General features: G+C 42.0%; 1 protein-coding gene across 2 annotated transcripts in view; it reads right to left on the bottom strand.

The window, feature by feature from the left end:
• stac (SH3 and cysteine rich domain) overlaps window positions 1–15,536 on the bottom strand; it is a 51,014-nt gene that overhangs the window by 11,822 nt on the left and 23,656 nt on the right. For both annotated transcript variants that reach the window (XM_072690050.1, XM_072690049.1), the window contains 5 exons: window positions 11,700–11,800; window positions 4,692–4,773; window positions 4,340–4,446; window positions 2,157–2,238; window positions 787–854 (listed from right to left, as the gene is read on the bottom strand). In XM_072690050.1, the coding sequence (XP_072546151.1) occupies window positions 787–854; window positions 2,157–2,238; window positions 4,340–4,446; window positions 4,692–4,773; window positions 11,700–11,800 (440 nt within the window). The remainder of the gene's footprint in view (window positions 1–786; window positions 855–2,156; window positions 2,239–4,339; window positions 4,447–4,691; window positions 4,774–11,699; window positions 11,801–15,536) is intronic.

Raw genomic sequence — 15,536 nt, forward strand, 5'->3', positions numbered from 1 at the left:
TCTGACAATTATCTGAACTGTAACCTAATCAGATTTGAAATTGTGTTGGTCACAATTAAATCTGATTGCTAAGCAGTCCTGCTCTATTCAGGTAGTTTAATGGAACTGTATTGGACTGTGATGTGCTGCAGCAAGAGCCAACAGAGTCTACTTCTGTTCCAGTGTATACAAAGTTACATTGAGGAATGATAAAAATAAACACCAGTTTGCTTGTAGAAGACTCTCACAATCAGCACATAGACAGCTGCTACACCAGTTTTTACTTTTTTATAGATGATTGCGACCACAGAAATCGCAATTTTCCTTACACCAGCAGACGATGTTTAGACGACGATGTCTGTATAGATTGAGCAGCCAGAACTGATTTGCCAACTACCAGATCTTTGGTGCATCTTAGGACAGCTCAACATGCTGGGACACACTAACTGGACCGTTCTGCATATGTTACAGATTCTCACAACTGGCTAACATTGCTCAGTGGATCACTGGATCAACAGCAGGAGAGCATGGTGACATCATGGCTAATTAAAACGACAGGATGCATCCTTCTTAGATAATTATGTCCCTCAGGAGCGTCTTTATTTCCCTCATTTAAACCCTGAGCTTCTCCATTTAGATTCATATCTCCGAATCCTGTTCTTTAATTGAGTTGGAATCTGTGACAGGAGCTCCTACATCTTGGATACCTATTTCTGGTATTGGTGTGAGAAAACTCGACAGCGTTTCACAGCTATCCAGATGTGCTGCTTGGTTTAAAAGATGGCAGAAATAGTGAGAGGGTCTTACCGGCGAGTTCTCCGGCTTCTTCTCTTCTACTTGGAAGTTCTCCGTTCCGTTCTCCAGTGATGTAAAAACTAGAAAAGGGAAAAGGGAGTTTTAGGAAATATCAGAGAGAGAGAGGGAGCAGCAACATAATAGCAAGCCGTATTCTTTATCTGGACATCACAGATAAGATCAGAGCATTTGTTAACCAGGTCCTCAGTCAACTTTTGCCTGTATTTGAGCCATCTGATATTTCTTAGCAAAAACAACAGGAGTCTGTCTTGTATCCTCCACTGTTTCGGTGGTATGGGAAACTGCCAGCCTTTTGTGGCCGCAGTGGTCATTCAGAGGCAGTCTGCACCATCAATGTGTCGGAGCGAGATAAGCGACAGTGTGGCTCTTTGAGTCTGCAGTCCTTTCTCTGATGTCCTGGACTCAACCAAGGATGTGTCTCGCTCTTAGTAACAGAGCAAACCCGGTTTCTCTGAATAGTATTTTAATATCACTAAAGGATCATTTATACTCCCTTTATGTATCGAAATTAAGACGTCCTTTTTAAACGATGTAACCGTCACTGCCCGCACTAGAGGGCAGTTCAGAGTCAAAAGCTTCAGACGACGACAAACATGGCGAGAGTGGAGCCTTACGGGTGCTTTTACACCGACCTTGTGGGGTCCGGACCTTCAGACTTCACAGTTTGGACCAAACTTGACCAAAAAAAACATTTGTTTGGGTTTGCTTGCAGTATGAAACCAATAAATTTCAAGTAGACGGAGACCAAAACTAGTCAAATCAAATGTAAACAATGTGACAAAACCATGAACCTTGGTCCAAAGACCTGGGCCTGGACATTCAGGTGTGTGAGAAGTGAAAACGCCCCAAGCTAAAAGGACTACTGCTGTAAATACAGTGGTACCTTTGGGTCCTGTACTTGCTTTAGCTCCACTACAACACAGCAGGTTATGTGCTTTAGACAAAGCCCATACAGCAAACCAGTAGCACCAGGCCCCCCGTATTATTTAGTGCTGTGTAACAGCCAGGAGTCATCCCGATAAACCCTTCCTATATTTATGTATGCATGCATGCATGTGCAAATGCAACAGACATTAAATTTAGGGGTAAATATTTACAGGAATACATCAATCACCCCACTGCCTCTACATACACATACACAGACGCATACACAAATGTAAGCATATAGATGCATTAGTGCCTTTAAGTCACCAGCTCCATTGTAGCTCAGCAGGTCATGGGCTTCAGACAGGCTGCTCATTATTTAGTGCTGTGTAACAGCCAGGAGTCAATGTTTATGCATGTATACGCTATTGCTGCATGGCACGGTGAGGTTCTGAAGGCTGCCTGAGTGTTTCCTCGACTGCTGCTTGTGTACTAACCGTCGTCGCTGTGTTTCCTGGTGAGCTGGGCATGGCTGCTGTGGGCTGCTGCCTCCTCTGGAACCTGTGCCAGGTCACTGCTCTGGAAACACATGGAAAGGTACTTTTTACAGCACACCTAACACACATAGCAATACGCATACATCTACACCTTATCAATCTACTCAGTATTGACTTTGTACAGTCATGTGAAAAGACTATACTTAAATGTATGCATAATTGGTGTTAATTTGAACAATAAAGGAAAAAAAAAATAGGACACTATGTCCTAATAGGTAGAATTGTCATAATGTCCTGATTGGAGATTTGGATTTAAATAACCCTGAATAGATGTTTCCTATTGCAAAGTTACGTTAAAAGAAGCTCAAACTGGCCAACTGATGGACTGGGACATGAGATCTGGTGGTGCACTGTAGGAAATGGAGTCAGCTGCCACCTCATCACTGCTGATGCATCTACCCAGGAGCACTATAGACAAAAGGGGGACGACGACATCGTTTTATGGGGCCCAAAATCCCTGGCAACGGCCCTGCATCTACCTGTTACAGCAACGTACATTCATCATTGATCCTCTTCTCTACTGACCTTGTCTGGATAAACCTAATCACTTCAGACTATGCAAAATATGTTCTGCCACAGTGATTTGATGAATGTTTGTTTTTAATAGACATTTGTAGTTTATCTGTTTTGCTTGGTTTGTATGTAATGACCCCTTTCCAGGGCCACTAATGTAAAAGCTTTAAATATTTACACTGCATAATACTGTACACGCTTGTACACACTGAAACTGTTTTCATCAGTAAGCCTGGTTAAAGAAATGTTAAATAAATGACAGGTTAAAACAAACACCGGCACAAAGCATCTCTTTCTGGCTCTCTTTTACTTACACACACACAAACACACTCACCCCTCCTGACCCAGACAGCTGCTAAATGATCGCACTGTGTTCTCAAATGAGGCATATCAGCAGGTCTGAACTGGGTGAAGTGCTAATGGTTTGGATACGAACGGCGTCTAAACAAACCAGTGGAAGGGCCGTTACAGCCGTTCAGGGGCTCTTTACAGCGCACCACATAAAGATCCCAATCTCCCCAGGGCGGTGAAGCTGCAGCGCTTTTTCCACTGCACAGCCCTTTCTTGCTCTGTGTTCTTGTCTCCCTCAGCTGCTGAGAGGGTGTTTTTTTTTTTTGGGGGTGGGGGTGGGGGGGTATAATGGTCTGCTCCTCTCCTTTATCCTGCGGGGTGTGTGTGTGTGTGTGTTCTGTCCATTCTGTCCTCACCCTCTTTACTTCAGCTTTTCCTTTACGGGTAATATTTGCTTTACAGTGGCCTTATCTGACCATCGCTTGCATTCTGGGGAGTCTGTGTGTCTGCAGGAGTGAGTGAAAGTGAGCGAGCGTGAGAGTGAGAGTGTGTGTTTGTGTATGTGTTTGACATCCACAACTAAAGGCAATTAAACTGTTTCTGCTAGCACTTACTGCCTCCTTGTCAAAAGACAAACAAGTCACAGCACATGTTTAAGCGTTCAATTAACAACATGTTCTACACAGAAAAAAAACGAATAATTGGGGGGAAAAAGTGACGCCAAGGCTGGATTTCTGCTAATTATTTCAAATGAGCCTACTGGCACCTTGCCCAATGCCAGGTGTGGGCTAAAGGGGTAGAAAGCCCCCCAGCATTGAGCTGTGGATTTGTGGAACTGTGTTCTCTGGAAGGATGGATGGTGCTTCGTCCAGTACTTTTTGTGTTTAGGAGTTGGGGATGAGACGGGGTGGTGATCATCCAACATCCTGACACTCACTGACACTCTTATCGCTGAATGCAATCAAATTCTCACAGCAATGCCCAAAAAAAAAAAAAAAAAAAAACTAGCAGAAAGTCTTCTTCCCTGGACGGTAGAGACAGCTAATCCAACAAAAGCAGGATGTTGAGGAAACAACGTAAAGAATAAGTATACACATATTTTTCTACAGAAATAAATGCTGCATTCAATAATCCATGCATTTATAAATGCTTATCTGAATTGGACAGAAATGTGTGTGTGCATTTGCACATCTGTGTCAGAAATGGGTTAAAGCAGCTTAAAGCAGCCGAATGGATGTGGAAATACAGTGCATGTATAAGCATCTCCCTTATCTATGCATGCCTAGATGACTTGGGCACATTTGTTAAATGAGTCTTACAGAGTTTCTAGGGGGCGACTCTGAGCCACTCATCCTCTTGGTCTTCTGGGCGAGAGAAGTCCCAAACCGCAGGGTCTCGTAAACTGGGTCCACCTTACTCCCGCAAGCTGGGACAAAAGAGAGAGATGTGTCAATCAAAACCCAAGAGTCTTACACAAGAGTCAGTGACCTGCTGATGATGATGATTCCTTCTTCATCTCATACAGGTACAAGATAAGGCAGCATTGCATTAGAATACAGATTTACCAAAAAAAAAAAAGGCAAGGAATTTTTAATGAAAGGATAAAGATCTGATTAATCATTCTTCATGTGGTGGTGTGAAATGAAAAAGTATCACCAAAGCCTCACTCACCGATGGGCATGACCTCTTTAATGCAGCCAAATTGCTCCTGGATAAGCAGAGGGGAACTAGAGTACCTCCTAAAGCCTTTTGGCTACACACACACACAAAGAGAACACATCATCAGTACAGAGACACAGTTAACAGGCGGTCCATGCTGGCATTTTAACTTTGTCTGGACTGAGGATGGTGCACTATGAAATCTGACTGATTCCACACAAATGGAGCAGAACTTCATGTATTCCGAGCTCTCTCTACCAAATGATCCCCATTAGTTAAAGCTCCAGCAAGTGCAGCTAAAATCATTTCATCATAAAACGGTGTAGGGTGTCAGCCCGTGTGTCTCAAGGGATGCTCGATGCTTGACTCAGAAAGCTGCCGTGACTGTGGAGGTCGAGGTTGTAGCAGTTCAGGTGATAAATACTACATATTATAGCTGGTGTGGGGGAAAAGATAAATGAGCCTGATAGACAGACTGCTTGCTATATGTTGCTCTTCTGGGCATTTAGAAGTGGCAAGGATTCTGATCTAATATCTACAGTTACTTGCTATAGGTCTATGAAAGACCTAAAAAACAACCAAATATAAAACTTTATAACAATGTTCCTCATTCTAAAGATCCAAAGAGCTCTCAGAGGCCTTCGGAAAAACGGCTGTAGATGCAGAGTAGTCTGGAAAGGGGTTTAAAAAGATCTGACGGCCAGGTCAGGCCGTCCTAGCCCAAGAGCAGACCAAAAGATATGTAAAGAAGTCTCCAACAATCCTGAAATGTCATCACAGAAAGAGGCCAAACTAGGCTGATATTCATGGGAAGTGTGCAAGGAGGAAACTCTTGCTTTCACAATTCTGTAAGTGTTAAAAGGAACATCAAATACCCATATGTTTAATTGCATTGTATGGACAAAAGTATTGGGACACCTACTGGAACTTTTCATGACAGCCCATTCTAAACCCATAGGCATTAATGTGGCATTGGCCCCCCTTTGCAGCTCTAACATCAGGTCTTTTCTGCACTACGCTCTGAGCTTAGCACTCGGAGATCCCGCTCTGTAACTTTACATGGTCTAACACATGGTGGCTGCGTTGATAGTGGAAGATCTAGGAGGACATTTTACCAGCTGATTTGTTGTTGCTGCAGCGGTGGCTCCTGTTATAGAACCACCCATTCGTTCACTAATGTGTGGAAAGGCAGACTGCATGGCTAGGAGCTTGATGTGTATATTTTAAAAAGGTTCAAGGTTTTCATCTGGCGTATCAATTGATTCTACAGACTGTAGAGACAACAAATAATACAGATTATAATAATAACCAAGCTACAAAATATTAGAACCTAAGACTTTCTCTTGCCATTTCTCTGCATTCATTTCAGTGCAAAAGCAGATCTTGAGCAAGCAAAGTGAAAACGTCTTAATGGGATACACAAGTGCTATTGGTCACAGCTTAAGGAGCCCCAACACACCCAATTCACTTAATAAAGAAGCGTGTAAGTATTGTCCTGACTATTGGAGCCAGGTGTGATGCATTAAGGTTGAAACTAAGCTCTGCAGGGTGGGAAACGTCCAGCATCTCAGTCTATTTCTTTGCCGGTGAATGGAATAGGGATTTGGAATCTGTGGTTTATTGTAAAACAAATAGTGCTGTTCTGTTTCCTGGCTGAGAAATCACACAAGATGGTTTATTTTGTAGAAGATAAGATCCAGCTGTACATGAACCGTCACAAATCTTCAGTCAAGGTGACGGTATGGCATGCTTATCATCTCAGTTTTTCACTCACTTTCTCTTTCTCTCTCTCTCTCACACACACACACACACACACACACACACACACACACACACACACACACACACACAGTCTCTTAGACGTAGCCCTATCTAAAAATCTGGTCATTGCCAGAAAGGCCACAACACGATCGAAACGCTCAGGTACTTTCATCTCTTTCTCCAAAGGCTCACTTTTTTATCTGCCCCCTCTCACTCCAAAGCAATCCTACTGACCCTATTGACCATTTGCTCGGATATTTTTACTGGACAGAACAGAAAGCCGGCTGACTCGAACCCAACCTGATGAGAGCCACTGTTCAGTTGCTGGAATAAATGTCTGAGATTTGAGAGGTCCTGAAAACTTTAGGAATGCCCACTACACAGCGATCAGTCATACCATTACAACTAGGGCTGCATAATAGAGCGTTTCAGCATTGTTATTGCAATGTGCACACGAGCAATAGTTACATCGCAGGACGTGCGACATTGAAGGCAATGTCAAATTCATTTTATTTATTTATTTATTTACTTCTGGTACTACTGATTAACCCACCCGTTTGTAGCTTCACACGTCTCCTCCGATCCATGCAAAGCCAGCCACTGGGCTGCAGATACGCTCTGAGCAAAGCGCTTGGTCCCCAGCTCCACTGCACCAGCTAACAGACGCATGTGCATGAGTATTGCTTAAAAGTGATGAGGGGAGAGAGCGCCATCTACCCACCTGGAGAGAGCATAAACAATCTCTCGGCTCTCTAACATGGCTCAGGATTCGAACCCGTGACCCCGGGCTACATAGTGTTGTCACACCGAACTCATTTTCCATTATATGTTGGGATTCACTTTCTAGTGAAAATTCCTGTAGTTTTTTTATTATTACAATATATACTGCAAAAAAAGTGTTTCCCAATACTGTGCATCTGTAATTAAAAACAATATTGTTGCCTAATATTGAGTAGTTTCCCCATGAGAAGCCAAAACAGCTGTGCATTTTTTCGTTTAATTCCAATTAAGGATAAAAGGTTGTCCTGTAAAAATGTTTTATAAAAGCCTGGAATTCCAAGCTTCCTGGAATGCTGGGAATCCATCAGAAAAAAAGTTATTTATACTGTGAGCGGGACGCTACAGAATAACAGCCATTCTTGTTAGACGGGGTATAAACCACAAATGTTTTTATTGACTGGATTTCTTTTTTTCTCCTAACATTTCCTTTGAGAGCTGGTTATCTAGACAGAAACATTGTTCAATAAATTGTGCTGTGTCCAGTTTAGGCTAAATGTGTGTCCAGCTAAAACAGCCTTAGGTTCTCGCTCCAAGTAAATTTCATATCAATTCATGTTTTTAACTTTGAACATATTGGAGGTTTAATCCGGAAAATCCGGAACAACTATCCCAATCCCAGACTGCATGCTAATCTTCCTGGGTCCAGGTGACCTCCTTTTATGGAGGCATTAGCACAATAAGACCATACATGGCCCACACACACTGCCCTAACCATGGCCTTACTTGTTTGTGTTTTTGCTGAGATAAAGGACAGCGTACGTAATCAGCACCTCAAATCCACTTTGATGAATTCTTCTCTGGCCGTGACTGAAGTGATGGAGAGCTAAATTAAGCTTCACTCCAGTGCCATGAGCACCATGAGCACCTCTCCACCACCCAGACGTCACATTTCAGATGCAGCTCATTATGGGAAAGGTTAAAAGGAGCACACCTACTGTTGTTATGGCAGCCTAATGAATGCAGGAATGTCACGGTGGGGAGAGACCAGTCACAGTCACTGGGCACCAACGTCAATAGATGTTAATGACTGGTTAAAGGTAGGACAATGGCCAATGCCAATGTCAATTTGGCGTAAAATACTGACGCGAGCTGATGGGTTCTTTTTTTTATTAAGTAGCCAAAATCTTCTTACAGCATCTTACAACATTTAGTTGTGAGGTATGGTGACCAAAGCTAATGTCTACTAAACTTAATATTAACGTCCATAAAAATGTTAGGTCAAGATATGCTGTTGGTTTTAAGTCATGATTTAGATAACCAAACTTCAACATCTGTCTAACGTTAGTCAATCCAAGGTCAATCCAATGTTGGTTTTAGAAGGATATGGGACTTTGATTTCCAACCAAAAGCTGTCTAATCTGGCTCATCCTGGACCTTGACGCCAATTCTGTTGATTTTTGTTGATTTTGACAGATGGGTGTGACATATATGTGACTGATTTTTAAAATACGACATCTGTCTATTATTGGAGCTTGAGGTCAACCTTAACAGGCCCATCCTCTACCCATGCCTAGGTCTTACAAGTCTCCGGTAAACAGCAGCACATGGTATATTCGAAATCCAAAAAACTCACTTCTCATAAAAAGGTACAAAAATGCCTTAAATTACTGCAGTCCTGGACACTCTTTAAGTGCGTGTCCTTTTTCAACCTCCTGAACCCCCCCCGGAACCCAACTCTTCTCCACAGTCCACGGAGCTCAAAGATTGCTGCTGGTCTCGCCAAAATAATCACACGGGTCAAGAGAAATAAACATGCTTTAAAAATAACAGCCTGCCAAGTTAAGAGAAAACTAAACTTGAAGCTCGACTCAGCTGGGAGTTCTTCTTCTCTTTAAGCTGGTCTCCTGCGGCGTAATTTTCCATCCCCGCGAGCCGAGAACATCACTGGCAGTCTCATCCTTACACCCAGAGCAACACCACACAGGAAGAGCCTTCTTTTCCATTTCCTGTTGTGTATACGGTATCTGGCACACGGCTCTGTGGCTTCCTGGGAATTAAAGCCGTGATGATCTGCTTTTGAACTCACCAACAGCAGAACAGAACCCACTATTAATCTAGACAGTCCTGATAGAACTCTTAGGGTCAGGAACAACCCAAGATCCATCAAGATGCTACCGTTTGCAGCTGATCACATGAATGGGAGGACAAAAAAAAACTTGTGGAGAAAATTGTTATGGTCAGATGATCCAAAGATGGAGCATTCAAGCCAAAGGAGCCACTGTTAAGTATAGGGGTGGAGGTATCATGCTCTGGGGCTGGTACATTTCACCAAGTGGATGAAATAATGAAGGGGGACTACCTGAGATTTCTTCAGCTGAAGCTCAAACCATCAACTAGAAGGTTGAAATTTCAAATATGTGGACTGTGCAGAAAAGTCTGTGCAATAAAATGTATAAATATATTTTGGAGCATTTCTTTTGGTCCATGTATATATGTGCTTTTAGAACTGGCCAAAAATTGGGACATTTCCCATGTAAGAAAAAAAAGAACATGCTGTTGAAATTTGGACAGACTAATCCATTGGCGGAGTTCCCCTCAATCATTTATCATCCCCAGCGACACCTGGCATGCATCCGGACAGGAAAGCAGTGATGGGAAAGACAGTCCTGCTGGAAGTTAGTCCTCTCCAAAATTCACGTCTGCTTTTTTCTGCTGCGGGTTTTTTTTTTTTTTGGCCATGTGGGGGCTGTTTTTCCATGCAGGGGGTCGTGCGAAACCCCCAGTGAGGTTGTGACTGCAGGGCCCTGGAGAGATGCTGAGAGATGCTCAAATGATGGATGCATGTTCTCCATCAACACCACTGCGCACACAACCACACACATGCTCATTAAGATGCCTGCTCACACCCCAGTTCACAGAAGGAGGAAAAGACAGAGTGATGAATCACACCATCTAACGCCTAATCTTCATCTAATCGCCCAAAATAACCACCAGGGTTAATGTACCCTACAGCGCACACACACACACACTCACCAAACCAAAACACACTCTGTAATAACCACAATGGATAACCTAACACACACACAAACACACACTCTGTCAGTAAAAATAATCCACCAAGAAGATCATATTCTCATATTTCTCAACACAATTAAAAGTACGCATAAAATCACTGTCATTTAAAGAAAAGACCAGAATTACAGCGTGACAGCCCGTCTCTACAGGAGAGCCAGCACTTCACAGAACCATCAGCAGTATGGAAATAAATGTTTAGTCTGACCAAAAAAATCATTATTACACATTTATCTTCAATGCACATAACTCAGCTATCAGCTACAGCTCTCTGTCCATTTCACTTCCATAACAAAATATAATACCATACAGGTCAATTTACACACACACACACACACACACACACACACACACACAAACAACCATTAATTGAACTCCAGGACGTCTTCTGAAACCAAGCATTGGTAGATTTTCAGGTATGCCTTGGATCATATTTCTGTCGGACGGTCCGATGACTCTTTTCTTTAGGGGTTCCTGAGAAGCTGGTGTCTGGCTATGCACAGTGCATCATGTTTGGGGTGGGTCAAAACAGCAAACAGTTGGATAAACCCACTTGTTACATTAGTTGCTAATTGTATGCTAAGTGATTTAAATGGTTCTTGTTTGATTGGTTTAATGAATTTTATCTTTATGTATATTTCTGGCTATAAATGTAGCTAATAAACCAAATTTGTAATTGGGGTTGAATTATTTTAATTGCAGCTATACATGTAGGTATGTTTCAATTACACCTTGCTCAAATACAGCAAGACAGTCTTTCCCAAACCTCACGCCTCCACACTGCAGAGATCAGCCTGATCACACACACCCCCCCAGACACCCCTGAATCAGCTTATTTTTTTAGAGCAGAAAAAAAACATCTAGACATGAACCAATCCAGTGCTTCCTGATCATGATCATGAAGCATTAATACAATCAAATATCACATTTTCCACACCTGTATTTTCCAGCACATTCAAAGCACATTAAAGTCAGTCAAACCAATGCAAAAGAAAAATATACCTACCAGTTATTTTTTTTGTATATTGACTTATGGTCAAAATATATTGACTTACTCTGACTATGCTTTAATCTGCTGCAGTATAATCACAATCAAAATCTTTTAATTTTATATATACATATACCAGAAGTATATGGCTAAACTGCAGTAAAAACATCAGCATTCCATCGTTTTCCACCGTAAAACAGTGTAAAAAATGCAGACATTTGGACCACTTATTTCTTAACTTCTGAAAACATGAAAAAACAGCACCTCTAAGAGAGTGGCATAAAAGCCAAAAAATACTACAGACTGAAATTGGATTAAATGAGAATTGGGATTAATGTAGCCAACACCTGACCCATGAAAACATGCCTGGGTCAGCTCTGATTTGGACTGGGCTGGAATAGCACAGTGATTGGAAAACATTGCAAAAGAAATACCTTAGTAATCAATCACAGTTCAAGAGGGAGAGTAAAGAGTCTTACCAGTTTGCCCATGCACCTCTGCTGTCCTACCCCGTCCAGACACTTATGATGGATGCCCATCTTGCAGGCTTTGCATCGGAGTCCCAGCTTGGCGTTGGGGCCTGTCAATCACACAGCCACATCTGCTCACTATCGGCAACAAACTTGTACCTTCTGGATTCACTTATGCCTGGAGGACGAGTGCCGCACAGCCCTAATCAGGAATGAAGCTGTGGCCTTCTAACAGTTCAGCAGACAGCAGGGTCGACATACATGCACCTTTCAGCGGGTCCATTGTTGTTAGTCAATACAAGCCTTTGTATTGCCTAGACAAGCAGCTATGGAATCAGCCGTTTAGGGAGGGAAAGCGAGGTCTAGATAGGAACGCGTCATTGTCTCCAAGCAGGGGAAGTAAATGCAGAGACTTGATGAGGTAGGATTTACTGCCAGGTTGGTTTTCTTTAATTCTGCAGTATTAATACAGTACTGTGCAGAGTTTTAGGCACCTAATCACGTTATTTAAAGTCATGTCTCTCAGCAATAGGAGAGGTTTTACTGTAGAAACTCCAGATATCATTGGAACAGATGCAGGTAAACATAAATAAAGTAAAAGCAACAAGAGCTTCTCATTCTGAAGAAAGTAAAGAAAGTAGTGAGATCTTGTCTCATGGTGAGCTAGTCTGAAGAAAAGAGCTCGGTTCCTCCAGGGTTCTCCTGGACGCCCCCCAGTCCAGCCAGCACAGTGTGGAGGATGTGTTCAACTCCATCAGCAGCAGCAGCAGCAGCAGCTCACCTGATTTACCATCATTAATACCCTGATTTGTTGACCAGGATAACTCCAATGAGGAGAACTTCAGAGATGTTTTAATGAACACTTTCTGTAGGAATGCTAATCAGTTTTGTAATTCTAATGTTCACAGGGGACTAAAACAGTAGTTTGCACAGTACTGTTCATGTGAAAGATGGAATATATATTAAATCACCACATCAGTCTCCACCTTTCACACAGACCTTCTGACACACTGTGGATTAAAAATAGCCCATTCATTTGAAGCTTCTGAAAGTCGCATGGGTGAAAGTCTGCATTTGTTAGGGTGTTGGGCAGTAAATGCCAAACGCTGCTTGAGTTCCATGAGGCTCTTTCTTACTCTGCAGTTCTCTTATTGAAGGGCGCACATATTTCAGCCAAATTCTTTCTTCTTCCTCATTTGAATATCAAACAAACCTAACAGCAATTTCAGGGATGGTGGTCCAAATGGTGGGGTCAATTAGAGCAAAGCAGATGCACACCAAAGATATGCAAAATTTCTATTCAAGAAACAAAGCGGCACACGTCTTTGATCCGTGTTTCCACTTTTCTCCAAATGTCGCCGTTTTCCAGGTTGTCTTTGTTACTTTTATAAAGCTATCGGCCCCAGCCTAACACATGCAGAGCCACACCCTTGATTAGCTGCTTGAATGTTCTGTAGCCTTAGCATCAACATCAGTGGGAACGTCTGAAGATGCTAAACACAAGCAGAAATGTGTTTGAGCATGAACAGCTCGTCCTCGCCGTCACGTAAAAACCTTGTATCTCCACATTTAAATGAGAATCAAAATATCTTAACAACTTCCAATGGAGGTCAATGTAAAAAGAATTTACTCCAAGTCATTTCGGAGCATTTCTACAGGTCCATCATAAAACATAAAGAGCAGATTCGCATTATGTCACAAAGTCCACCATGGTGAAAATGGAAATACAAGGTTTTTGTGTGACAGCGATGAACTGCAGCTGGTATGTAGGGGGGAAAAATAATAATAAAATCCACAAATCTTCTACTTACACATGTACTCAATCTCAGTCACTGTCTACAGTGAATTAAAATAAATTAAAGCCTAAAGACTTTAATTTATTTTATTGGTCATTAAGTTTACTTATGACTTATACTCACTCACAGTATAGAAACAGCAGAGACTCAGCACTAACAAATAAGAAAGCAAGCAGCCATAAAAAAGGACTGGGTACAGAAACTCAGCTCCCAAAAACTCATTCTAGATCATATTAGTATTACCAAACATTCGAACATTTAAATGACCAAACATTAAACGGTAATAAAAAATTGGTTCGCATGTTTGTTGCTTTGAACAGAAAATACATCGTAAATTTAAATTTATTAACATAATAAATACTTGCCCACAACAAATCACCCACAACAACTTTTCATTGGTCCAACAAATGTCCTGACATACTTCAAGGGTACTGCCACTGATATTTCCAAATGTATGCATAATTCAATGTAGTAATAATAATAATTTACAAAGGAAATTATTGTACGTAGCGTTGTAGAGAACAATAGCCACCATTTTACCATCGCACAGTATAAAATGCAGAAAACACACATTTTTTTGGACGCAAAAAATAAGTGATAAGCCCAGCTGTCAGCCAGAAGAACTCCAGTGAAGCTGGAGAAGGTAAACCTGAAACTGAAACCTCACCTAAAGCACTGATCTTCTGCGCATGCGTATTAGTTTAGGAGCGTGAGCTATTCAGACAAATGTAAGATATAGGTCACATTAAATAGCTATGAACATGGTTATGGTGACCTCAGATTGCATTGGGTACGTTACTCTATAGTGAGCCATTTCACATCAAATCCACTTTGAATGGCTTTGTTTATTCATCTCAACCACTGCATTCACTTCAAATGGATGGAGTTGTCCCTCAACACGGCTTCAGATAACCTGAAGAACACTGAGCAAAGCCAGAAGAGTCTTCATTCATGGTCTGAAGTACCGATGACCAGAAAAGAACTGGACTATAATGTTAAAATGGACTATTTTTAAAAGAAGAACCGTCTGTTATCCAGACAGCTAACCAAGTAACCAAGCCGTCCGGATCAAGCTGTCCAGTACGAGATTCAATTCTGGATTAAGAAAGAATAAACAAGTCTCTCTGGCATAAACACATTCACACACTGACAGGTGTGTCCTGTCTCCAATCAAACTAAAGGAGACACTCTTTAATCCAAATAATCACACTTCTCCTTTGTCTCTCAACATCTTCGTGCTGTGTGAGAGAGCAAGGTAGACAGAAGCTCAGAGAGAATGGGCCAGTCTGTGCGGCGGGCAGGGCTTCAATCAAAACTGTCTCAATCAAAATTGCTCGTTTTGCCATTTTATCCTCAATTTAGCTGAAGCCTGTTTCTCCAACTGTAGGTCTCTTCCATCACCCAGCAGCACCGTCAATATGACAAGAGCAAAGTTCACCCCACCTTCTTCTGACGTGCCTGAAGCCTACTGTTAGCAATGCAGCTTCCATCAAGCTTCTGAACGAGCCTGGAGGAGAATGCCAACCGGTACCGACCCCACCGGACACCGACTGTTGTCTGGAGTGTGCTCTGGCAAAGCGCACAGACTGGCTGATACATGACTTACATCAGGAGGAATAGAGAGGAACCCTCGCTTGCCTCAGACACAATGACAGCACACCCAGCGTTTTACTGTCAGGAGCACTGGATCTGGTTGGCTTCTTGGATGAATGAGAAACTCAGGAAACAAAACAAAAAAAAGCACTTTACTTTCGCTCAGTTTCAGCAAGTTGTAGAAAATGCTGCAGTGTAAAGAAGCAGGACAGAGGTTGATCTGGACTGTTTTGCTTTACTTTTATCAAATATCAAATCTACTATGGAACAGTTGTAGTCCTTGTCTATGTACGAACCAGAGATGCTGTAATGAAGCGAGGACTAATTAGGCTTAATTAAAGCAGTGTCTAAATGGTGAAGAAGAGGAAAACATGTCTTGTTTGGGGGAGGATATAAAACACTAATTACTGAGTGAAAGCAAATTAATTAACAGAATAGGTCAAACAAACTGAACAGT

The sequence above is a fragment of the Salminus brasiliensis genome, chromosome 10 (genome assembly GCF_030463535.1).
Source record: "Salminus brasiliensis chromosome 10, fSalBra1.hap2, whole genome shotgun sequence".
NCBI lineage: Eukaryota > Metazoa > Chordata > Actinopteri > Characiformes > Bryconidae > Salminus > Salminus brasiliensis.